Raw genomic sequence first — 25,167 nt, 5'->3', positions numbered from 1 at the left:
TGTGATGGACTTAAGTGCCAGTGGAGGCTTCAATACAAATGCATTAAACAAATGTCTTTCGTGTTTGTTTGTGTTTGTGATGCCTGCACTGCTTAGCAGGGTTAAGTGATGTGAATGTGATTACAGATGAAAACAGTTGATCAACAGTGTTTACATTCGACTTAGACTTTGACTGAACTTTATTGATCCCAATTTGGGAAATTCTTTTGTTGCAGCAGCAGGTTAAACAATATACATAAACATAGAATAGAACTAAGAGAAAAGAGTGTTCTTAAAAAAATACAACTAAAGTATATAAACATAGAAAAGCAGCAATTCTTAAAATGTAACTAAGTATGTAAAGTATATAAATATAACCAAGTGTATAAACAAATATTAACATCAGTTCTTAAACAGAGAGAGCCAGAGCTATAAAGTATGTACCAGAAAAAATCTGTGCAAGTTGTAGATGATGAATAAATGCAAACAATAAACAGTATGTGCAATATTGCAGTAGTGCAAATAGTATGTAACATTGAAAATTGGGGTTTGTGAGGTTGGTGGATTAACTGTTTAAGTTACTGTTGTACAGTGTGATGACTCGTGGCAGGAATGATTTCACGAAGCGGTCCAGTCTGTTAGAGAAGGAGCTCCGCTGGCTGTCCACGAGGTGGTGAAGAGGATGTTCAGGGTGATCCATGATGGATAACAGTCTGTTCAGTGTCCTCCTCTCCACCACCTCCTCAAAGGTGTCTAATAATCTGTTGGTGTTTCCGGCTCCGATGCTGCTCCCCCAGCACACTGCAGCAAAGAAGAGTGCACTGGCAACAACAGATAGGTAGAAGATCTCCAACATCTTGCTGCACATGTTGAATGAATGAATGAATGAATGAATGAGTCTGCTCATCCCCTTCTTGTAAACAGCGTTGATGTTAGTTTTCTAGTTCAGTCTGATGTTGCGGTGCACTCCGAGGTATCTGTAATCCTCCACCACTGTGACACTCTCCCCCAGAATACATATTGGTTGTGTGGTTGTCCTGTTCCTTCTGAAATCAATAACCATCTCCTTGGTCTTGGCCACGTTAAGAAGCAGGTGATTTCTATCAGACCATTCCACAAAATCGTCCACCACTGCTCTGTATTCCTCCTCTCGTCCATCCTTTATACACCCCACCACCGTTGAGTCGTCCGAAGACTTCTGCAGGTGGCACCATGAGGAGTTGGAAGTCTGAGGTGTACAAGGTGAAGAGAAAGGGAGCCCGAACAGTCCCCTGTGGTGCTCCTGTACTACTTTCCATGGTCTCAGACAGAACATTGCCCAGTCGAACAAACTGTGGTCTATCTGACAGGTAGTCAGTAATCCAGGAGATAGTGGGCTCCCACCACTCGCAGCTTCTCATTATTTTATACTGCAACAGCAGGACTGAAATGAAAGCTATAGGTACATTACCAAATGCAGAATTTCATTTAAAAAGCAACTTGAAAACTGCGTATCACAGTCATGCAAGTAGTAAGTAATCAGTGAGTTATCAGGTCAACCTGACCCATTTTAAAGTTAAAAAATCTAAATAAGTTTCATGCCAAAAAAGTATTTTTTTGACATGAAACTTCTTCTGCTTGGCTTAATAAGTGTAAGCAACATTCATTCATTCATCTTCTATACCATGTATCCCTTTCGGGGTTGCGGGGGGCTGGAGCCTATCCCAGCTAGCAATGGGCGAGAGGCGGGGTACACCCTGAACCGGTCGCCAGCCGATCGCAGGGCATAGACAGACAACCATTCACACTCACACTCACACCTATGGACAATTTAGAGTCATCAGTTGACCTAGTGAGCATGTTTTTGGTCTGTGGGAGGAAGCCAGAGTGCCCGGAGAGAACCCACGCATGCACGGGAAGAACATGCAAACTTCACACAGAAAGGCCCTGCTTGACCCGGGGATCGAACCAGCGACCTCCTTGCTGTGAGGCACGTGCACTAGCTGCTGCGCCACCTGCTGTTGCCCTGTAAGCAACATATAAAATGAAAATGGTTCATTTCACATATTTGAGAGTATGAGTAATCCGATTTGATAATCGAGAGACAGGGGCTGTCAGACGGGAGAGAGACAAGCTGGCAGCTATTGGGACAGTGTGGGACAAGTGGGTAGAACAACTTCCACTACTCTATAACCCAGGCCCTAATGTCACAGAGGATGAAAGGCTAGTGGCGTTCAGAGGTCCCTGTCCATCTTGGCAATATATGCCTTCCAAAACAGCTAAATACAACTTAGACAAAGTGAGAGGGTCATACAGCACCAAGCGAATGACTGAGTGCTGGCCAATGGTCATTTTTTACAACATGATTGATTTTAAGTCAGCAGGTCAATTTGACCCTGAACAGAAGAGGTGTCTCATGCTAATTTATCAACATCACCCCATAAAAAGAAAAAAATTCCAAATGTAAAAGAAAAAAAAAAATGTGAGAGGTACAACACCACTGCATTAAATATTGATTGAAATTGTTAGTAATGCAGTTAATAATGAGATATGAACAATGTTTATTGGGATTTTTTTGTTTTCTTACACTTTTGGACAATTAAACATGCCCCGGGTCAAACTGACCCAGGAACATCATGCTGTGGGCTGTAGCATGGGCTGCAAAGTGACACAGAGGCTGCATGACCTTGAGAGATTTTTTATAGTGTTCAAGAAGCATTGGTTATTGCATAATGTTCCTGAGAGACAAACAAGAAGGTTAAACGAGTTAACTTGTAACTGTAGGTTAACTTATTACCCCTCTATGCCTCACTAACTAGCATACCACCGCTGAGGACAAGACTGTCTTGATAGTAAGTATATTGCTAAATGATGAGCTGTAATCAATGCTTCTTGAACACTACACAGTCTTTTTTTTTTTTTTTCCAGAATAAAAAAAGCAGTACAGCTGGAAGTGATACAGTAAAATACCAAGGAAATCCAAGCTGAGCGTTAATGTAACACATGGAGTTATGGCAACGTGCCAAGTGGAGGTGGAGTGTGAGGAGTGTGGGTTCTGGGCCTTGTTGATAAGGTTGACAGCAGAGGGGAGTGTCTTGAAGAGTTTGTGTCTGCCACAATATTTCTTGCACGCCTCAGGGTCCTGGACGTGTACAGGTCCTGAAGAGACAGGAGATTGCAGTCAATCACCTTCTCTGCAGACCTAAGGACACGCTGCAGTCTGCCCTTGTCCTTGGTGGTGGCAGCAGCTTCATGACCACAGAGGTCAGGGCGACGGGTCTGAAGTTGTTAAGTCCTGTGGTCCTTGGCTTCTTGGGAACAGGGATGATGGTTGAAGAGTTGAAGCAGGCTGGCACATGACGTCTCCAGTGAGGTGTTGAAAATGTCTGTGAACACTGGAGACAGCTGATCAGCGCAGTGCTTCAAGGCGGATGGGGAGACAGAATCTGATCCAGCTGCTTTCCGGGGGTTCTGTCTCTTGAAGAGTTTGTTGATGTCCCTCTCATGGATGGAAAGAGTCGTCGCTGAGGTGGGTGGGGGGACCTTTAAGGTGGGCATTGGTGGAGGTGACTGGAGCTAGAGCTTTTGGGAGGTGTCATGGGGGATGGTTGCTGGACTGCAACCAAGACTCAGAGCTGTGAATCACAGTGAGCTGCTTCCACTTAGTAAATAAGTTTGTCTGATTACATGAGGGGAAGTTTGCTTCAGTGTCACCTATGCTGACTCCACAGCACCCACGCCCAGTGAGATGCCTCAGCCTTCATACGTTTCTAGCAGGCTACTATTTAGGTTTTTGGGCACACCCACTCTGAGTAAGATCAGCGGCTGTCGCGTGCTGGCCAGCTGCCCCCGGACTCCAGTGTCATTCCTTGGTCGTAGACGCACACCCCGGACGCAGACATGTTCTGGTCTAATGTACTGTCTCACCCGGTCTGGGTCGCGTGCACGGCGCTGCTGGCGATCGTTGTGCGCATTCAGAGGAGAGGGCGCTGGGATCCGAAAGCCTGCCCGGTGCAGCTGAAGGGGAAGACTGCGATAGTGACTGGAGCCAATACAGGTCGGTTCCATTCAACCTGTGCCTTTCCTGTGTGAAGAGTAGCTTGTGACTAACTACTAATACGCGGCTGCAAGGGCATGCTTTATTGCAAACCTTTTTGAATATGGAAGGTGTTGATCAGGTGCAATAAAGTTGGAGGTTTGTTCTCATTTGCGAGTTTAAATTAGCCTCATTTTTGAGGTAAAGTTAAGTTTAAGTTAAAGGAGCAAGTGTGCGACCCATCTGGAAACTACTGATCCACCTCTAAAGCCCGAATAACAGGCGGTTTGGATTTCAGAGAGAATGCCACGACCAGGAAAAGACTTTTGACCTTTTCGTGACCATAAATGTAGATCTTTAGATACTATCAATATACGAATATTTATGTTTTCGTTTTTATTTATAGCCCTTAAACAGAACTTAATTCTAATAATAATTAAAAACGATGCAGTAACGCCATGCTTTGCGCGTACTTTTAACACTTTGTCAATGTCTGAGCAAATGAAACATTTATCAGACTGAGCTGCTTCACAGTGACATGCTGTAATCTGTTTGTAGGCAAACAACGAGTAAAAACAGGGTGAAGGGATCACTCCCTGGAGGTTATTTACTGTCAATGTTCGACCTCTGAGCAGATTTGAGAGGTGCATCATTTTCTTCCCTGTAAATGAATAAGCTTTCCTTGTCCTGACACTATAGTGCAACTTCTAACAATACCAGCTGCTAGCACACACATACATTGCAGTATAAAACGTTATTTTTCCGTTGTATCAGTTTTCATCAGTTTCCATAGTCTTCTAGTGACTCAATGTTAAATTTATCTTTGCAGTCATCTGTATCTCACACATCTGATGACAAGAAACAGGTCTTGGACCTACTTACTAACCAGTTTCTTTCAGGTATCAGTGCTTAAGATAGCCCAGAAATGTTGGGACTGTGCTGCAAAGATGCACAGTAGATATCAGTAGAACACACATAATTACACACAGGTCATTCTCCTCAATTCCTTGTCCTTGTTTGTCCTTGCCAGATGCATATTTTTCCCATTTCTCGGCCCAAAGATGGCTCTCACACCAAAATAGTGGCATGACAGTTACCCACAGCCACCCTGTGGTGAGCTAAGCTTCAAGTTAACAGCAGTTCTGTTTCCAAATGGAGTTCCAAGAACAATCAGCAGCGTCTGGAACAAAAGGCAGAAAGAAGAGACGAGTGTTTGAATGTTGAACATAGATACAGCATGTGCCAGTGCCATTATTTTAAATTAGACAAATATTTGTCATGCTCTTGCCTCTTGTTGAAGCTACAGTCAGTGGTTTGATGTAGGAGACATTTCAGCCTCTGTGTCTCCCCACAGACATTCAGTTCCAGCAAACCCAAAGCTTTCTGTGAATACATCTGCTGTATATTTGTCTGTGGAAGTGTGTCCAGTTCCATGAAACATATGAACAATCAAAGCTAAACTCTGGACTCATGTTGAGAGTGCAGTATAACACAGTCCATATACAAGAGATGAGTATATATGGTACTTTCAGGATATCACTCACCAGCTTTGTTGTCACACTCAATTTGGCCTTGGACAGAAAAAAAAAAAATGAAGATCAAGCTTCGGAAGAGCTGTAGAACAAAAACGGCACTACTGGGAGCCCGTCAGCATTACAGGATCTGACATAGAAAGCTTACAACCACTTTAAGAGTGAGAGGTCTTGTTCTTATGTAGCCTCCCACGGACTCTAGTGCTAAATCAATAGATTTAGCGGATTACCACGCATCCCTCCAGCACAAGAAACAAGCTCTCACCGTCGTCTGCAGGCCAGCCTGCACCAGTCTTCACCTCGACTGAGTGAAACAGAGCAAAGCAAAATCAGTCACAATAACACAATAAATGTGCATATAAACAGACAAAGATTAAGAACTGGTAAAACTGGTGGGAAAGTTATGCAGTCCAGTGTGGTCTAACAGGTTGGTTTGGTTCATATGTGCCAACATTATGCCATGTGAACACTGTTTTCATCGACTGAATGTGACAAAGCGTTTGGGCCGATTCAGTTTTAAACCTTCGTCTTGTTAAGCTCCTTGTCTTTGTCTTGTCATCCTGATGTGTCATTCTCCCTGTCGTTCCAGAGTGTTGTGTTGTGTGCATGTTGACCAGAAAATCCAACGCTGATTTTAAAACCTGACATTAACAAGTACAGATCAACGTTGAATAGACACTGACAACAGAAAAGCAAAGCACACCAGGGGTTGCAGCGAGGCGCTGATAACTGGAAGCAGACTTGAGAGAAGGAAAAAAGTGTCGTACACTCTGTCTCAGCCCTCAGGCCTTGATGCTGATGATGATGTTGATCATGGTTGTTGATTTTGAAGAACGGCTTGGGGCTGAAATTGAAATTCTTCACATGTGCACTACGTCGACTGAAATTCAGTCGACGTAGTGCACATGTGACATAATTTTGGCCCAAAAGGAACCTCATAGCAGGCCACCGTGACTGAATGGGTTAAGTGGAAACACGCAGAAATGTATGCAACACTCTATGTTAAAGTGTGTGTGGCTACGTGCAAGAGATGTGTGTCCTTGACAGGTAACGTATTCCACATGTTGTGAAAACCTGTAGATAGTGACAGACATTTCAAACTGCAAATCAGCCTGTCATCTTCTGTGGTTATTATCTCCTTCAGTGTTCATGAGCTCAAGCCTGTAGAGCAGCGTGCACGTACATGAATGACTGTATAAGAATGGATAAATAATAAAATGAACGTCCCCTCAAAGAACAAGTCACAGATGTTGAAAGTACAATCCCGCTTCCAAAAACACCACTGCAATCTCCCGTCTCTTTAGTTGCTCCTGTCTCAACATGTTTGAAACATGTTACTGCATTTAATTCATAATAAGCAGATATTTACAAAAATCAATGAAGCTGATGAGGTCAAACATGGAATATATTGTGTTTGTACTCGTTTCAGTTGAGTATTTGTCAAAAAGGATGAGCAAATGATCTCATTGTGTTTTATTCACGTTTTGCACAGCGTCCTGACTTTGTTGGAATCAGGGTTGTAGATGTATCCTGATTTTTGTGAAAATCTCTTTCCCAAGCACTCATTAAACTTTCACTAATTCTGTGCTATATTTTTTTTTTTTTTTTAAATTATGATGTATACAGCATATAGGTCTATATAATTGTATGAAATTCAGATTGTGTTTATTACGATATGGTGTCTGTAGGTTATAGGCCTAGTTGCTGTTGTTAAACACATATTGAAGCCAATGCTCTTTCACCTTAATTAGTCTAATTATTAACAGCATGGTAATTTTGGTACGTTCTATGTATTATCCTCTTTTCTAACTTTAAGTGCATGTTTAGTTTTATGGCACCATCTCATACAAATAACGCAATTCAAAGTGCTTTACAGAGTCATTTTAAAAGCAAGGCATGCATCAGCAGAAAAGATGGAAAGTAGAGAACAGCAGAGTAACCAGAAACATAGAAGAGTCAGACTCATTTTTCCCCCCTTTCAGTCTCCGCTTACTCTTCATCACAATCCAGTGCAATGGCTGCATTAATGCTGACTCTGCACCAATTCGCCTGTCCATCTCACGCCTCATTATACCCTCACTCATGAACAACACCCAGAGATGCTGGACCTCCTTCACCTCGGCCAAAAACTCACTCTCAGCCTGGAGGGAGTAAACCATCGTTTTCCAGCAGAGAACCACGGCCTCAGATTTGGATTGTGGATGAAATCCATCATGACTGATGATGCTGTATAAGCTGCTTGTTTTATGATATTTATGACCTCTGCCTCAGCTTTTCTTCAGTTTTCCAAATGAAACAAGAGCAGAGTTCAGCATCAACATTTAATTACAGTTACGACACGACAAAATAAAATGTTGTTTGATCACATACAGTCGCATATGACAACAAAGCTAAACTGGACCTGCCGCAAGCTTTCCACACCCTAAATTTCCTGTTCACTTATCAGCTGCCCCACATCTTCTTCCTGCCCTGTTGTTTTGCAGTACACTCACTAAGCGCTCATACCACTGCTTGGGAAGACAAGAGGACCAATACTATAAACATAAAGTCTTCAGAAGCAGGATTTCTAATTGTTCATTCATCCCAACTACAATGGAAAACAAATCCTCACTTGGTTAGCAAAAGATTGTGTTTAATTAACCAGACTTTGAGATAGGCTGTCGACCATTGACAGTTTTCATTAGAACTGTGAATGACGTGATGAGGAGTGTTACACAATACCATAAACATTCGTCTCTGTTGTCTGCTCTCAGTTCCTCGTCATATCACTCTCTCTGCTGCTTCGTACATTCATCCAGACAATCCTCAGGCATGTAAACTTTTTCATTCAACATTCGAGGTTTTCCAAAAAAGACCATCTGAATATTTTGGCCTCCTGGACTCAGATCATAATGACAGTGTCCACCTGAATCACATCAGACACTAAAGAAGACAATCAGTGATTGTGTCAAACGGCATTCATGATGTTGAATTGGATTGTACTCATCGCCAAGAATCTGACAGCAGTGCATGCAGCCAGCTGGTTTCTGTTCTGATGGCTGATGCATGAGAACAATATATATATATATATATGATATTTAATTATTCCATTAAATCCTGAATTGTCCCCAGTGCTTGAAAAGTGGCTCATCCACCCCTCAAAAACAAATGGAAAACTATCAAACTCCACAAGGAGAGGACCACGATGTAAGGACAGGACATTCTTGCTATGAGGCCTGTCCCACTGTCCTGTCCCAGGTACTCTTAGACAGGACAGCACAGACAGACAGACAGACAGACAGACAGACAGACAGACAGATAGATGGACACATATTAAACAACCTTACCTTCCTTAGCAGATGGAATGTGTATATTTCACACATTTATGTAATAATGTGTTCATACGTTATGTTTTCCAAGAACTGCATGCTTTTGCACAATACCACATGGCACAACAGCTGGATCTCAAATCATAGTTTTGAAAAGTCGTCGTGATTTACTGTAAAATGCTCAGTTCAAACTTTACAAACATTCAGTATGTCAGTATTTGTTGTTGTCAATGTATTTGTGCTTCTCCCATTTCAAAACGTCACCTGTTCATTGTTCTCTGCTTCATGGCTATTTCTGTTATCAAGTAGTTCAAACTGATTTTTGCTCTCTCTCTCACTCTGCTAGGCATCGGGAAGTTCATTGCCCTGGACTTTGCACGTCGTGGGGCCCGTGTTATCCTCGCCTGTCGAAGTGAGGCCCGGGGGACGGCAGCACTTAAAGAAATCAGGGGGAAAACAGGAAACTCTGATGTCCACTTGCGCCTGGTGGACCTGTCTTCTCTGGATTCTGTCAGGAAATTTGCTGAGGGGATTCTGGAGGAGGAGAAAGCTCTCCACATCCTCGTCAACAATGCTGCAGTATCAGGTGATACATGCGCCCACAGCAGCTACGGCTCTGTATTTTGGGGACCACAAATATCATTGAGAGCTGACATGTTGGCATTTAAGTACCAAAATGTCATTTGGACAAAGAAATAGTCTTAGCTAGTATGGCTTCCCATGTGCTAGTAATTCAGCACTGAAAGCAGTTTGAAAGAACGAAAAAAAAATTAAATACCCCAAAAAGAACATCCAGTCTGGGTTTCAACATCTGGCACACATCTGGAGGCAAAGAGCAGGACATGCCTTTCCAGTGTGTGAGTGTGTGTGTTTGTGAGAAAATAAGCCCTGATGACATTAATAAGGGATTAGTTGTCTTAAGAGTTGACAAAGCTCGCTCCATAGCAACAGAAGACAACTGAACTGACAAAACAGTTGTGTGTGTGCATATGTGTGTGGACATGCATTGCTCTTGTAGGGACATACAGGTCTACACAGTCACATTGCAGGGACTTGAGCTTTGTCCTTACAGGGACAAAATACAAGTCGTGTGTGTGTGTGTGTGTGTGTGTGTGTGTGTGTGTGAGAGGTGAGTAAGGTAAGGGTAAAGGTCAGGGTTAGCTGTAATGCAAGGGAATGCGTTACATTAATGTGGAGTACTCATAAGTATAAAAGTACAAATGTGTGTTTTATGTGTACATTTGTATATCTAACTTGTGAAATCTAATAGCAAATTACATTTTTTAAATTCTACTATCAGGTTTACCCAGGCAGATAACCAAAGATGGATTGGATATGTCTTTTGCCACCAATCACCTGGGACCATTTCTTCTCACCAACCTGCTGCTGGGTAAGACTCTGTGATGACTCTTTTATACAGCGGGTGTATTATGGATATGAAATGATGATTACACGACTGCCTGTCTTTGCCATGACTAAATATTTTGTGTTTCATTGTCTCTCTCTCTTTCATCTCTCTCTGCACATATCCCTGGTTTGTGTCAGACCTGATAAAGCGCTCTGCTCCATCTCGCATTGTCACGGTCAGCTCAGTCAACCACAAGAGGGGTAAAGTGGACTTCTCTCATTTTCATGGCGAGAACCTCCATTATCACATGGATCAAGTCTACAACCACACTAAGCTGCACAATATCATCTGCACCAATGAGCTAGCACGCAGACTACAAGGAACAGGTAGGCTAAAATCAAGATTCTTATGATTATCACCCATTTGTATGCATGGTCTTTCCTATTGAACAAGAACCGCAGAAGATGTATGACCATGCAAATGAGAAGCACTGACAGTGGATGGATAATCATCTTCAGTCATTTAATGTATTGAGAGTTTATGCATCGCTGTGCTTGCGAGCTCCTGTCTTAGTCTAACACTCAGTGGTTTGATCACGTCTCAGGCCGTACAGCACGTATCCTCTGTTGTACAAAACAGATGCAAAGTGCAGTTTGTTGGTCTCTGTGAAAGACGTGGCTGAGTCCAATCAGGGCTTCAAGCTTTTAGCAAAGCAATGCAGCTGAAACTAATTTTCCTGTTTTGAGTCATTTGAAAAGATCAGAAAACACAATCTACAGAGGAATGCCTACGTTCAAAGACTCGTTGCTGAGACCGGCCTTGATTACACTTTCTCTGCCCCCTTTCTGTTTCTGCCTGCTCTCCAGACATAATGTGTGCTTCTGTGTGTTTATGTACATGTAGGTGTCACTGCAAACTCCGTGCACCCTGGTATTGTCATGACAGAAGTGATGAGACACTATCCATTAATGATTCGTTGCATTTTCAACCTCATTGGAATTTTCTTTTTCAAGGTGAGTACAATTTTATTGTGTAGTCAAAGTCCACATAATGACTCCTCTCCATGTCATCTGCTTTGCAACCATTCAGGTCAAATGTGACTGGCTGCTGTTCAAGAACCTCCTCCCGTTATATAAATGTGTTTGCCTAATTCACTGGGTTTACACAGTAAAATAAGAAAAATCTTGTATTCCTGGTACGCTGGAATTGCTGTCTGCATATGTATGTGTGTGGCCATGATGCAGAAACTGGCTGAAGCCGTGTGTCTAATTGTCTGCAGTAAACACAGCCAGAACACAAGCTCAATGTGCACACCAGATCACTAGCTGGAAAATGCAGGAAAAGAAGGAAGGCAATGATTTTTGTTGTTTTGGACTCTGCACTCCAGCAGATTATAACCAAACAAGCGTCATGGTAGGCTGAAGTTTTGGCTCTCAGCTTCGGTTCCAGTGTGATTACATACACACCACATGAACCATGTAGGAACGGCCTTTTTACTCACAGATCCGCATTCTAAGGAGATGTAGGTGTTTTGACAAGCTAAAGGATAAGGCTGGCTTGTTAACAAATCCTATGAAAAGACCCTTTGCTAAGGGTCGGTTGATCGACTGTCTAGCTGCCCCCCTTAATTTCCAATCCAGCATGATGATTATCTCTCAAGTCCGATAAGAGCAAGAAGCTGCCAACATTGCCTGAAACTCTGATAGCGATAAGTGGCATCTAGGATCAATGTTATGGCTTCCACTCAGTAGATGTGTCAATCCTGAAGGGCTTTTTTTGCTAAGTTTCAAGAAACTTACTGAATAATACTCGTCCTATTTTTGCATAAACTAAATATGATCTTGATGTTGATACTCTGCCAGGCGCACACATCTTCACCTCTTAATTGTTTGGGGGACTTTGGCCTTCAGTCTGGTGTTGAGCAATTGAAATACATGCTCACTTGCTTTGAGCTCAGATGGACTGAATTGTCCAGGCAAGAACATCTCACCATTTGTCCATGAAACACTTGCATATGTTTAGACTCATTGTGCTGCTGCATGGTGACACATTATCCAGTGAGTTTTGATGCATTTCTGCATTCACTCTGCTGCTGAGAGCAGGTATCACCAACTTCGCTAACTGTTCAGCTAGTGTAAAATTGGGTAGAATTAGGCTTATGTATAAAAGTACTACAGTTTCTACACTGTTTACCTGATGTGGATGTAAATGAATTAAAGCTGACTTAGCTTATTTTGGTAGTTTTGCCATATTTCAGGAATCAAACTCTTGACCTGACACTCACCCATGTGATGTCCATCTGTTGGGGAGACTATGCTCATCAGCTGGTTTAACGAGACACACATCAGGGCAGAGTTTACACCAACCTCCTGTGGAGATACCTATCTGTCATTTGTGTTGAATGTGCTCTCACCTTTCTCCTTCACTGTCTTTGCCTCCCTCTCAGTCGTCAGAGGAGGGCGCTGTCAGCTCTATCTACTGTGCAGTAGCAGAAGAAATGGAGGGGATAACTGGAAAGTATTTCGACAGCGACTGCTCTCTGGTTCTTCCCGCCCCTTTGGCTCGAGACGCTGCCCTCGCGGTCAAGGACTTTGAGATGAGCGAGAGAGTGACCTCGAAGCTCTGAAACAACTATGAGGCAAATGGAGGCTTGATAACAGAAAAGGGTTCAAATTCCACCCTCTTACTGCACTTCTTGAGGCAACAGGCCTCACATAATGAGTCTTTAAAATCATCAGGTGGACGGCTCTGAATGCTTTTTTTATAGGTAAACTCTGAATCATGTCTTGAATATTTATACAAAAAAGTAATTGTCATAGCAGCAGCTATGTTGCAGTATTCATTCAGGAAATTGGTGAATTGGTTTCCTTCTTTGTAAGACATTGCTGCTGCTTTCATCCAGGTATGTGAATGAGTTAAATGAAGGACTTTCCTCAGACAGATGCTGACACCATGTGGCCACCTGAAGCTGACATGCCTCTTGAGAAATGACAACAGAAGCTCCCATTAGTGACACAATCATTTCCCTTTATTGACTTGATTCATTAAAACACAATAAAACATTTGAGCATTCAGTGCTTTTTGAAGAATTTGTACAGCGTTCATCCCCTCCTGACTTTGGCCTCGCTATTTGGCTGCAGAGACAGATAGTGAGAGAACAGTGTGGTTACCAAATAGGTTTTTAATCATAGCACTATCACTTGTAAGTATGTCTACTAATCATCTTTAGATAACAAAAGAAGGTACAAGGCCATGTTGTGGGTCTGCTGAGACGCTTTTTAACAAATGTGTCTCACTACATCCTCCACCACTCAAATAGTTGTACCTTTCTGACGTTCCTCCACTATTTCATGGATGATCTCCTCAAGCACCGGAACCACATGATCCAGCTGTTTGGGTGAAAGACGGATGGCGATCTCCACTGTTTTATCCTGGACAAACAAAAGAAGCAATGAGTTTAATGACAAGACTCTGTGGTGAAAACAGAAACCATATTGGGAGTGAATGCGGTGCGTGCGTGCGTGCGTGCGTGCGTGCGTGCGTGCGTGCGTGCGCATGTGTGCTCACAGGATTTCCACCATGCTCCGCCTGAGGAAGCTGTTGGACCGTAACCTCTTCAAACTGACCATCCTCCGATCGCGGCTCCATGTCCTTTCTACCTTCTCGCTCCTGCACCCACACAAACACAAAACACACACATTTGTACACAAATGAAAAGCTGCTGTAATACAGAATGGATGTCTTCAACCTCTGCTCATTTGTTTTTCTGTGTACACAAGTCTGAAGAGCCACAATAACGTCATTCATCCCTTGTCACTAAACTCTTTGTTTCCTGAGACACAGACAGTTTATCAGCTTCAGATACTGATTTGGCACAGTGAACAACCTCCACTTGAGCTTTGTTTCGTAACTTTATCATTCAAACTTTACGAAACCTAAACACCAAACTGAAAAACTGAAAAGAGGAGTGAGTCTGAATTTGACATTCCTTCTTTCCTGTAGGATAAAATGGAAAAAATATGACTAATGTTTTAAATTTGTCACAAAATGTATTGGGGGATTTTTGCAACTTGGACTAAATGATTATAATTTATTCAGTTACTTTCTCTGTGAAAAGATCAAACATTTGGTTGACAAAATAAATACAAAAAATGCCAATTACAATTTTCTTAAACCCCAACTTATGTCGTTACATAATTTCTTTTGTCCAACTAACACACCAAAAACCACTGATCATCAAGTTACTGTCACAAAAAAAACAAAGAAAAAGGAGCAAAATCTCACAACTGAGAAGCTGAACAAAGTTGAGCATTTTGTTTGAAAACTTTTTGATACACAAAATATTAACTTCTTATTTCAGATCAGTATATTATGTGAATTCACATTAAAAAATAAAAGCGACGCTCATCCAGTAAAGCCACAGGACAAAATAAAGTAGAACAAAACTCTAATAAGAATTTACTGTTAGTATGACAACATTGAAAAAGACATCAGCCATTACTACTAAACTGCCACCTACTTCTGCACACTGTCCAATCAAACACATGCTGCTTACCTTCATCAGCATCATCTCCTTTGGGCTGAAGAAGGTGATGTGTCCCTCTGTCCTCTCTGCCAGCAGCGCCACCAGGCACACCAACACCACGCAACCAGCCACTGCACCGCGCATGCTCATTCTGCTCTGTCCTGGACGCATACACAGCCACATGCGCATATACACATACTGTACACAGGTATGCATACAGAGCAGCGAAGGCTCATATCGTACAGTGGAGTCAGAGTTTCCACATGAACAGGGGTGAGTGGCACTGAGGCCACGCAACTTAGAGAAATATTTAGCAGTGGGAAAGAAAGGCGACACCCAAAATAGGTCAACACACGGTACTTGACATGACGTGCAGCGTGTGTGTGTGTGTGTGTGTGTGTGTGTGTGTGTGTGTGTGTGTGTGTGTGTGTGTGTGTGTGCGCTAAAAACAATAACTGAGTTCAGAGGAAGAAGGACACAGGGGATCCCATGTCATTATGCAAGGAAGAGGTTGACAAATAGATAGCAGATAAGGAAAGAGAGAGGTGGGAGGATGGGGGAGAAGCATGGAAGACCAGCATGATAAGAGGCCGGACATACAACAGCAGGACAGCTCTGTACACAAACCTAAGAATGAAGACAGGACATCAAAACAGGGAAAGACCAGAGTAACAGAGGAAACCTAAGAGACAGTGAAGCAGAAGGAGCCATATGTTACTCACGTGCCGTGTCAGCCTTGGTCATTCGCTGAAGGAAGTGCGCTTTAAGATGAGCAGAGCTCCACCGGTCTGAGCGTCAGCTTGTCCCAGTCAGCCTTTATATCAAGCCCTCTCCTGATCCCTGAGCTTTTTACTGTCCTCCCTCACATCCGCTCCTCAACAGGCTCCTTCAAGCACTCTCCTCCATGCTCCTGGAAACACACATATTACTCAGGAATCTGGCTTTTTATTAGGGCAGTAAGCTGGCTGCACTCCATGTATGTAGGCCTTTGACAAGATTGGCAAAATGACACTTTGATGAGCAGCCCCGCAGTGTCTGCATGTTATTTCAGGGATGTGTGTGATGCGTTTGATGGGAGTATTTGCAGATTCGGACGAGCCCTCGCAAAAAGCAAAGAAATCACTCCTCAGCCTCATTTATTCAGGTTATCACACATGACAGCAAACAAGCACGTCTGTAGTAATTTAACCTTCAAAGAAGAGACAGAAGATAAAACCAACTCATTCAAAACTTGTCCTGAAATAGACTACTGCTAACCGAGTAGCAAAGGCCAACCTGTGTGTGACTCCATTTTGAGTCATTGAGTTAAATACTGAAAAATTGTGATTAATGCAGTGGACTTCTGTGTGTGTGTGTGTGTGTGTGTGTGTGTGTGTGTGTGTGTGTGTGTGTGTCACAGCCAGGACATGATCTGCCAAACGAGGTCAGTCATAAATTCTCTGCTCTAAACTAATATCCAACACCATGTGACATTTATGACCTGCCGGTAATTTACACTGGTGTACAAAGAGACCCACATGCATCTGTTCCTTGGAGACCTCATGACTCTAAAGAACTTTAATGATGCTTTTTCCTGAATGTGACATTTTACCGTTCTCCTGATGGTAAAATGTTCTTGCAGGCTGGCTTCATGCTGCTGTCAGAGTACTCTGCAGGAGTGGACAATTAAAAATATTGCCATCATTGTATCTGGTTTATTGCAATTCAAGTACTCAAGTATGGCCTTGTGCAGCACTTCTTGTTGCATCACCACAATGACGCACAAGCTCGCTGCATTTTTCCATCACCTAAGGTTAAGCTTTTTTATAATGTGTGTCTACTGAAGCACTATTGTTTTAGTTTTTTGAATAAGTTTTTTTTTAATCTATATCTTGTGTGATTTGCATAGTAAAGGATGTGTAGTGATACGTAGTGAAATCAGCACAGCCGACATCACTGCACTGACTGAGTACTGCATTTGTGTTGGACTTTCCCTTTGTAAGGATAAGCCTAGTGATTTATAGATAGATTTTCTTACTGTAAACAAATAATTAAATCACATAAAAAACAAAACCCAGCAAGAATTACACTAACAAGCACTGTCTGTCCAGGCAAAGCCTGATATATGTGTGTGTGTGTGTGTGTGTGTGTGTGTGTGTGTGTCTGTGTGTCTGTGTGTGTCTGTGTGTGTGTGTGTGTCTGTGTGTGTGTGTCATAGACATAGCTGAAACCATTCGGATATAATTGATTAGTCGATCGATGCCACTGCCACTATTTTGATATTTGATTGAAGTAGTCGTTTTTTTTTAAGCAAAGATACTCAAAACTCCCTGGTTTCAGTTTTAAAATTCAGGAATATTTGCTGGTTTCTTTGTCCACAATAATAGTAAGTTATATATCTTTGGGTTTGGGGCTGTTGATCTCCTTTAAAAAATGACCTAACATTTATAAAAGATGACTTTATGTATTTGTAATCCATTTTTAGAGCTTCTGCAGCCCCCATGACCCAATCATGCAGGTGGTCAGAGGAGTGTATCTTGCCTGATTAGACCTCTTCTTCTTTCATTTGTGAACCAAAGCCATGACAACTCAGAGTTGAGACCAGGAGGCAGAGCTGCAGACCTACACTCTTCTCTGCTCTTCCATTAGAGCAGAGAAGACCCAAAACCCCATATTAGAGACTGTGTCTGGCCCCAGACCATGTCAACTAATTAAATCAAAAGTAAATAAAAGGGGAATTATACATAAAAACCTAATAAAAAGTAACAACCACTGCAATAGCACAACCAGATAGAATAATTACATGTGTAAATACTTGTGCATGTGTGCGTGCATATGTGTGTGTACACCTTAAAACTCTTAGTGAAAGACTTACATTAGATATGAATGGGCTGGAAGATGGCTGCCAGAGACAGAAGAAGGAAAACATTTAGAGATGCTGAAACGCATTGTTGGTTTTGGGCCTTTCATGGGGTTTATTAACGGTAAGAAGTGTTGGACACTGACATTCTACTTTGCATCCAGCAGGTGGAGGATTCCTGGCCAGGTCTCGCGGTGTTAGGCCACTATCGCGGTACTTGGGTCATGTGGCAGTCTGCTGAAACGTGTGACCGCCGTCATTTCCTCGAGGTGAAGGAGCGGAGCAGACACGCAGTGCGTGCTGCTGCACAGATTTACTAATAATGGTAAGAGAAAGGGTGGTGGGTGTGCGGACATAGTTACGAAGCTTTTCAATTTAGGATACAGTGGAAGACTTTCAGAGATTACCAACGCTTTAGAAACAGAAATGGCTTTTTTAAGTTGAAGGCCTCTCAACATCAGTTGAGCGGTTAGCCACCCATGTAGCTAACACTAGCTGGAAAATGCGTCTTTAAACTACTTGGGCTGCCACTGCAGACAGTAAACGTGTGTAGCTTTGTAATACGCAGTCATGCGGTTGAACCCAGCGATTTGTATTCTTTGCCGCTGCTGGTAAGTAGATTTACCGGGCTAACGTCAGCTGCGCTGCTAGCATAAGTTAGCTTCATGCCACTTAACGCACGGGCCCAGGTCAACACGTGGGTTCAGCAGTACGACAGCGTGGCTGCGTGTAAACGTAACAGTGATGTATTCGGTAATATTAGGCCAGTAAGTTGAAATAAGAATCAGCACTCGATAACCGACGTTACTGCATTTAAATCCGGTATTGCATGCTTGATCCAAGTGACGTTAGCTGCGATGCTACCTAAAGTAGAGTAAGAGGTTGACCAGCACGTGGAGATCAGTAAATACACTTTAACTACTTAAAGCGTTGACAAAGTTTTTACATGGCTTGTTGCGGCAGTAAATGTTACCGTATGTCAACAGTTGTCTGTGTCGTTTCTCAATCCAATGCACGTACCTCTCGCAGGTGCTGTTGCACGTGTTGTTCGAGCATGCGGCAGGCTACGCGCTGTTCGCCGTCAAAGAGGTGGAGGAGATCGGCATGCTGCTTCCTCAGGTGGGTCTTCTGCCCTCTCTTCTCCTTTTTTCTTTGTTTTAATCGGCCCCCCCGGGTGGAATGGAGTTAACTGTGCGTGTGTTTTAGGTGGAGGAGAGCGTGCTGAACATCGGAAAGTTCAACAGCATGGTGAGCCTGGCTGCCTTCTTCCCGTTCAAGTCGGCCCAGGCTGCTCTGGAGAACATGAATGCCATTTCTGAAGGCAAGTGGACTTCTGCCTTTGAGGTTGTGGCTGCATCGGTGTCCTCAGTTGTAATGATGTTTTTATAATCTGTCAATCCACTGAATTACTGTGCTGACAGCATAATGTTGATCCTGAACATCTGAGGAAAGCCTTTGTGTTGCAGCTGTGGTTGAATATGCTGACCTGACCAGAGTGGGAAAACTTAAAATTTGGTGACTAGATTTTAGAGCAACATAGTTGTTTGTATAGATTAGATTGTGTAGATAGGAGGATTTGCCAATTAAACAATAAAAAGTAACTAGAACTCAATGCATTAGCACTAGCTAATGGATCACCTTTTTTAACCACTAGCAACTTTTGTGCTAGCATTTTTTTCTCTGATTGGACCCTATGGCTACTTGATTGCATGCAAGAATAAACCCTTGCAAAAATATTAAACTCAACCAGGTGGAAATAAAACAGTCCTCCTTTGATTTAATAACTTAATCCATTTCAGATGGCTTTGCTGCACAGTGTAAGCTTCATTTCAGCCGAGTGTGTACAGACAGAGAAGTAATCTCCCTTCCTTGCCCTCTTGCAGGCGTGGTTCACGCTGACCTGAAGTTGTTCCTAGAGACAAATCTCCCCCTCTCTGGGAAGAAGAAAGCTGTGTTGGGGGTTTCAGATGCAAAGATTGGAGCGGCGTTACAAGAAGAATTTAGCCTTTCCATCCAGACAGGTGGGGTGGTGGCGGAGATATGCAGAGGTGAGTAGACTGTTTACCCGTGGTTTATTTACTCTATTTAAGAGCAGGATGTAGGAATGTAGGAGCAAGTAGAGCCTCTTGGAGTGGACGATAATGCTAAAAACGTGAGAATCCTACCATTTCAGAAATGATGTGGCCTGATGTGATGTAATCGCTTGATCCTGAAATTAATGAAGGTTCATACTGAAAATCTGAACAGCCACTGGTCACATGCTGTTCTGCCGCTGTTCCCCTTAACGCCAACAAACCCCTTTATCTGTCCTCTGTCCTGTCAGGTCTGCGTCTGCACTTCCATTCCCTGGTGAAGGGTCTGACCAGCCAGGCTGCCTCCAAAGCACAGCTGGGTCTTGGCCACAGCTACTCCAGAGCTAAAGTCAAGTTCAATGTCAACAGGGCCGACAACATGATCATCCAGTCCATTGCGCTGTTGGATCAGCTGGACAAAGACATCAACACTTTCTCCATGCGTGTCCGGTAGGGTTCCCTCCATCACGCCACTGAAATGAAAGATGTATCAAATAGCGTGAAAGGAAAATGTCTCATATGAGTATTTTGCATATTGTGGTTTTGAAGTGCTTGTTTGTGGTTTGAGTTTGCTGTCACATCCTGTGTTGCATGGCAATGGTGTCGTCCTAATTCCAGCGTGAGAACATTAGTAACACTAAAACTCACTGGTTCAGTCAGCAGCTGGCGCTTCTGTATCAGCATGTCAAGTTTGGAAGTTGTGGGCATTAAAACATTGTGACGTTTGTGTCTTACTGTTGGTGTGGTAAGACATTAACCCATCCGTCATGTGGAGTGTTCGATTGGCTGGCTTTTTTCTGTTGGTTAAGCATCATCATTTTGGAGTGCCCTCCTCATGCTTACCACAGACAGTACACCACAGAGTGCTGCCTGTATAGAAACAGGAGGGACATTAACCTCTCCTGGCACCCCTGCTCCGCCAGCTGTTGTCTGGTGGGGCAATAATGTTGGGCGAGACATCCATTGCCATCAATTCACATGTGTAGTCAAGCTCAAATTGTGCCATTGATTTATGTTATTAGCAAGGATTGTAGCTTCTGCTCCTGAGTGTTTTTTCTAACGATCCCTGCCTTGCATGTGCAGCGAATGGTACGGCTACCACTTCCCAGAGCTGGTCAAGATTGTGCCTGACAACTCGATGTACTGCCGTCTGGCCCAGCTCATCGGAAACAGGAAGGAGCTGTCGGAGGAGAGTCTGGAGAGCCTGGAGGAGGTGGTGATGGACAGCGCCAAGGCTCAGTCCATCCTGGAGGCGTCCCGCTCCTCCATGGGTCAGCAAAAGAGAATCAATCTTTCTCATTTGTAATTTACAGCCATGCCATGCCCCTTTATTGCCCACTTAGGACCAATAATTGTCCTTGGTGATCACACAGGGGGGCAGAGTAGCTCTCTCATAAACCTGTAGTGAAGGCACAAATCCTCACTGCGGATCCTGTCGGGAGAAACATGTTCTCTCAAAAGCAATGTGGCAGCACGATTATGCGAGTGTGGTAGTATCCCTCTGCTCAACACCTTCTCTTGATTGTCATTTTCCAGGTATGGACATCTCTCCCATTGACTTGATCAACATAGAGAGATTTTCCAATCGTGTCGTGTCACTGGCGGCCTATCGGCTGGAGCTACAGGAGTACCTGCGCTCCAGGATGAGCCAGGTGGCTCCTAATCTAGCAGCCTTAATCGGAGAAGTGGTACGTAAAAGTAAATTTTGTGTATATATATATAAAAGGGGCCAATGATGTTATACCAAAATCTGTCAATCCACTGAATCTATGTGCTGACAAATATATCCGGTGCTGATGGTCCTCAAATAACGTGTGCTCAGCGTACGTTGACATCAAATGCTTTCTTAAATGGAAGTTCACTGGAGCTCTGGGTGTTGTACGTCGGTGAGACTGTTTTCTTCTCCTCTAGGTGGGAGCTCGTCTGATCTCCCATGCTGGCAGTCTAACCAACCTGGCCAAGTATCCGGCCTCCACCGTTCAGATCCTGGGAGCAGAGAAGGCCCTGTTCAGGTACTGGGGCACCCCCTCCCTGCTGGGGAAAGAAGTGGCTGCAGTGATGGCAGGGCTGGGCTGGAGCAGAGCAGGGTGACTGGAGAAAACTTGGTGTCCTCTGGAGTGATCCCTCTCGCCCTAATGCACCCCCACAGTCTGAGCAGCCACTCACAGCACTGAGGTAGAAAATCTGAAAAGCTAGTTCGAGCCCACACCGCTTCTTTTTTAAACTGAAATTCCTGAGATGCTCAATCGTAGAAAGTAGAAACTTTACACTTACTTTCATGCAAACGTGACGGATCACCTTTCTTGAAAACCAAACGCCTGGTGTGATTACTTTGCGTGTGGTCTGCAAATATGTTAAATGGAACAATTAGTTTTCTAGGTTTTCCTTTTATGCCAGTTTTCCTAATCTCCACACCAGGTTTTTCTCCTGGTGTGCTTTTAATTTGACAAATTTCACAGTTGTGCAAAGTGCGGTTTGAGTTGATGCTGTCTAATGATAAACCCACAGCTAAATACAGTGTTACTGATCAGAAATCCACGGGCTTAACAACATGAGTAATGCACCGTCACACTAGTGGCAACGATTTAATGGCCATCTGTGTTTCCATATATTCTAGTAATCTGCAAAGCACCTCACTTAAGCGGTTTGGAGCTTTTAACAAATTCTGCTTGTGTTTAGCAGTTCCTCCACCAGGGGAAGCTGTTCAGTCATTGTTAGACAAGAGGTGCAGTTTGGGCTGGAACTGCAGGTCCAGAACTGCATAATTGACTTAAACCCATAAGAAAACATGTGCTGTGCTGATTTCTCAGCTGTCTGTAGGTAAACATTGTGCCTGTATCACAAAGCTCGTTTTTGTCTGTGGTATAGATGCACGTGTTGACTGTGGTTCAGAGTTCCTCTTGTGCCCATTGGAAAACATCTAGCTGTTTTTCTAACTGTACAACCTGAATGTGAAATCAGCTTTGTTTTCTCAGAGCCTTAAAGACTCGTGGCAACACCCCCAAGTACGGGCTCATCTTCCACTCGACCTTCATCGGACGCGCTGCTGCCAAGAACAAAGGGCGCATCTCCAGATATCTGGCAAACAAGTGCACCATCGCCTCACGCATCGACTGCTTCTCTGGTGAGCGACAAGACCTCGTGGAGTGATAACCAGTGTTCACGAGCAATTCATGTGTCGTAATTGCAGTGATGCTCATATTTTTCGTCAACAGTATTCAGCCCCTGGGTTGATGTTGATAAGCTAATTCCTGAGCAAAGCCACATGTCTCTCAAGACACTTCAGCCTGCTCTGATGGTCTGCTGGCTGTGTGATTGAGTTTGATTGTTCGCTGTCTTGCAGAGGTACCCACAAGCGTGTTTGGTGACAAGCTGCGTGAGCAGGTGGAGGAGCGACTGTCGTTCTACGAGACCGGTGATGTGCCACGGAAGAATGTGGACGTCATGAAAGAGGCGGTGAAAGAGGTGAGCACATTTAAGAGAGAGGCTGGGCACTACACTCAGCGGGACATGGATCAGTTCTCTGTTAAAGTGAATTTCTTCGCCATGGTTTTCAAATGCTCCCACGATCTGTTCAGTCTGTCATTGCTGTGAATGATGACACGTCTTTCCCTGACATCACCGTGAGGGTCGAAACTGATTTAATGAGCCTGACGCAGCATTGTGATTCTTCAGAACATCCTGATGGTTTCATTCTGTCATTAAATCCTGATTTATTTATTTATTTTTGTATTATTCCCCCCCCCCCTCCGGTCTCAGGCGACTGATGTTGCAGCCGAGATCAAGCGGAAACTAGAGAAGAAGGAAAAGAAGCGCAAGAAGCGTGAAAAGAAGTTGCAAGAACTCGAAGCAAACGGCGAAACCAACGGTGAAGCTGAGGTAAGCCTTGGTTTGAGCATCTGGCCGCGCATGTTTGATTTGAGACTCGACCCACACGTGTGGTCCTGTCTCAGTGTACGACATGCTACATCAGCCTGACTCCGAACCATTGGCTGGTCCCAAACAATGGACTTGATCACTGAAGTGAGTCAGACAGTACAGCCGCTTGAAGGATGTGTTATACATTGAAGGCTGGCTTGGAGTACAGAATTCAGTATCGTTTCTCATCTTTCCTTGACTGTTTTCTTTGACTTCCTTGCAGATGGAGAACGGAGAAGCAGACACCACTGTAGTGAAGAAGAAAAAGAAGAAACAAGCAGTCGAGGAGATGGAGGTCGAAGCAGAGGAGACCCCTGCTGCAGAGGAGACCCCAGGTAAGAAGAAAAAGAAGCGAGAAGCTGAGGCCATGGAAGCCGCTGCCACAGACAATGGAGCCTCGGCCAAGAAGAAAAAGAAACGAAAGACTGAGAGCGTGGATGTAGAGCCGGCAGAAGAGACCCCAGAAACACCTGTGACTGAGAAGAAAAAGAAAAAGAAGAAAAAAGAGGCTGCAGACTAAAGAATGTGGTCAAAGACTGAATCTTTATTTTTGTGTACAGCTTATTTTTACTCATTTTACTCTTCATCGAAAGCTAGTTGATGTAAGCAGCTTTGTTTTATTTTGGCAACCTCAAAGCAGGTTAGACTGCAATGACATGCTTATATACAGTGGCACACAAAGGTTTGGACTCCCCTGGTCAGAGTTTCTGTTTTGTGTGAATAGCAAAGTGAGTACAAGATGACCCGATTTCCAGAAGGCAGGAAGTTCAAGCTTCGACATAGTAAAAAGACAAGGATCCAAAGAAAGTTAGGGCACCCTGCATGGTCAGGACTTGGTAAAAAGTATCAGTAGGGTCAACTTTGACTCTTTTCACTCAACAGAAATTTAAACAGAGGATGCTCAACCTTTTGCATGCCTCTGTAACTGTGCCTTGAAGTCAATGACATTTACTTGTACTTCTGTAAATACATTGTCAATTAAACCTTTTGTCACGTTAAAAACATCTGGTTTTATGTTTTACATGGAAAAGGGTCACTGCAGCCTGAAGGGACAACATGCATCATGATTTGTATTAACGGACGGAAACTAGGACAGGTCAGGGTATGTGAGGTTACCTGTTACCTGTGTGGAGTGTTGGAGTCCCTGACGTCACAGTGAAAACCTGCAGTTAGCACAGATGTAACTTTAATGACTGCGCGCCAGCTTCCTGGAACTTCCACGTGTGAAATGACATGCAGCACATGCTAATGCTGTTAGCAGTGTGTGTTTGTCAGGTCAACATGTGATGTAGCAAATAACAGCTGATCCCAAGTTCAGTGTTAGAATCAGTCTAACTGGAAACACCTGCTGGAGTCCAGAGGAGTTCAACGTCGTTTCTGTTCACATTTATGATTCAGCTGTAAAAGTCAGTATCAGTAGTCACGTGTTTTCACCAGCAGTTACAGGATATAAATTAGCTGAAATTTCATTTTAGCGAAATGGCACATCTTGGCATCTTGTCTGAAAAGGGAAACGTGAAGCTTCAGTTACTGTTCATTGCAGTATCATTGGATTTAAGTGTTTCTTATTTTGACCTGCTGTTGATCCCTCACATCATTTTCTCTTTGAAACTTCTCTGTTACTGGTGCCT

General features: G+C 43.5%; 3 protein-coding genes and 3 non-coding genes across 7 annotated transcripts; 5 read left to right on the top strand and 1 right to left on the bottom strand.

Moving 5' to 3' along the window:
- Window positions 1–3,768: 3,768 nt before the first annotated feature.
- On the top strand, window positions 3,769–13,261 carry LOC143330900 (retinol dehydrogenase 12). Its single transcript, XM_076747661.1, has 6 exons — window positions 3,769–4,015; window positions 9,181–9,420; window positions 10,135–10,224; window positions 10,380–10,568; window positions 11,086–11,195; window positions 12,629–13,261. Exons 1-6 carry the CDS (start codon window positions 3,859–3,861, stop codon window positions 12,806–12,808), a joined length of 966 nt encoding a protein of 321 aa, XP_076603776.1. The 5' UTR covers window positions 3,769–3,858; the 3' UTR covers window positions 12,809–13,261.
- Window positions 13,215–14,857, bottom strand: mlnl (motilin-like). Of its 2 annotated transcripts, XM_076747683.1 has the most exons (4): window positions 14,738–14,857; window positions 13,750–13,851; window positions 13,508–13,613; window positions 13,215–13,316 (listed from the first exon to the last, which is right to left on the bottom strand). In XM_076747683.1, exons 1-4 carry the CDS (start codon window positions 14,855–14,857, stop codon window positions 13,309–13,311), a joined length of 336 nt encoding a protein of 111 aa, XP_076603798.1. In that variant the 3' UTR covers window positions 13,215–13,308. The 2 variants fall into 2 exon arrangements, with proteins under 2 accessions (XP_076603798.1, XP_076603789.1); XM_076747674.1 differs by lacking the exon at window positions 13,215–13,316 and having other exon boundaries at window positions 13,433–13,613.
- A 2,913-nt stretch (window positions 14,858–17,770) lies between these two features.
- nop56 (NOP56 ribonucleoprotein homolog) lies at window positions 17,771–24,534 on the top strand. The gene is made up of 12 exons (XM_076753779.1): window positions 17,771–17,871; window positions 18,576–18,665; window positions 18,753–18,867; window positions 19,430–19,594; window positions 19,870–20,068; window positions 20,702–20,889; window positions 21,155–21,306; window positions 21,530–21,630; window positions 22,594–22,742; window positions 22,962–23,083; window positions 23,378–23,497; window positions 23,760–24,534. The coding sequence occupies exons 1-12, from the start codon at window positions 17,869–17,871 to the stop codon at window positions 24,054–24,056; spliced, it is 1,701 nt and encodes a 566-aa protein (XP_076609894.1). The 5' UTR covers window positions 17,771–17,868; the 3' UTR covers window positions 24,057–24,534.
- Window positions 20,445–20,580, top strand: LOC143339740 (small nucleolar RNA SNORA51). The gene has a single exon (XR_013079373.1). It is a non-coding gene; the product is annotated as a small nucleolar RNA SNORA51 (small nucleolar RNA).
- Window positions 20,950–21,068, top strand: LOC143339710 (small nucleolar RNA SNORA26). Its single transcript, XR_013079366.1, has one exon. It is a non-coding gene; the product is annotated as a small nucleolar RNA SNORA26 (small nucleolar RNA).
- Window positions 23,208–23,275, top strand: LOC143339736 (small nucleolar RNA SNORD57). Its single transcript, XR_013079371.1, has one exon. It is a non-coding gene; the product is annotated as a small nucleolar RNA SNORD57 (small nucleolar RNA).
- Window positions 24,535–25,167: the final 633 nt, after the last annotated feature.

The sequence above is a fragment of the Chaetodon auriga genome, chromosome 2 (assembly GCF_051107435.1).
Source record: "Chaetodon auriga isolate fChaAug3 chromosome 2, fChaAug3.hap1, whole genome shotgun sequence".
NCBI classification, from domain to species: Eukaryota; Metazoa; Chordata; class Actinopteri; order Chaetodontiformes; family Chaetodontidae; genus Chaetodon; species Chaetodon auriga.
This window is presented reverse-complemented; position numbering and strand designations above follow the sequence as displayed.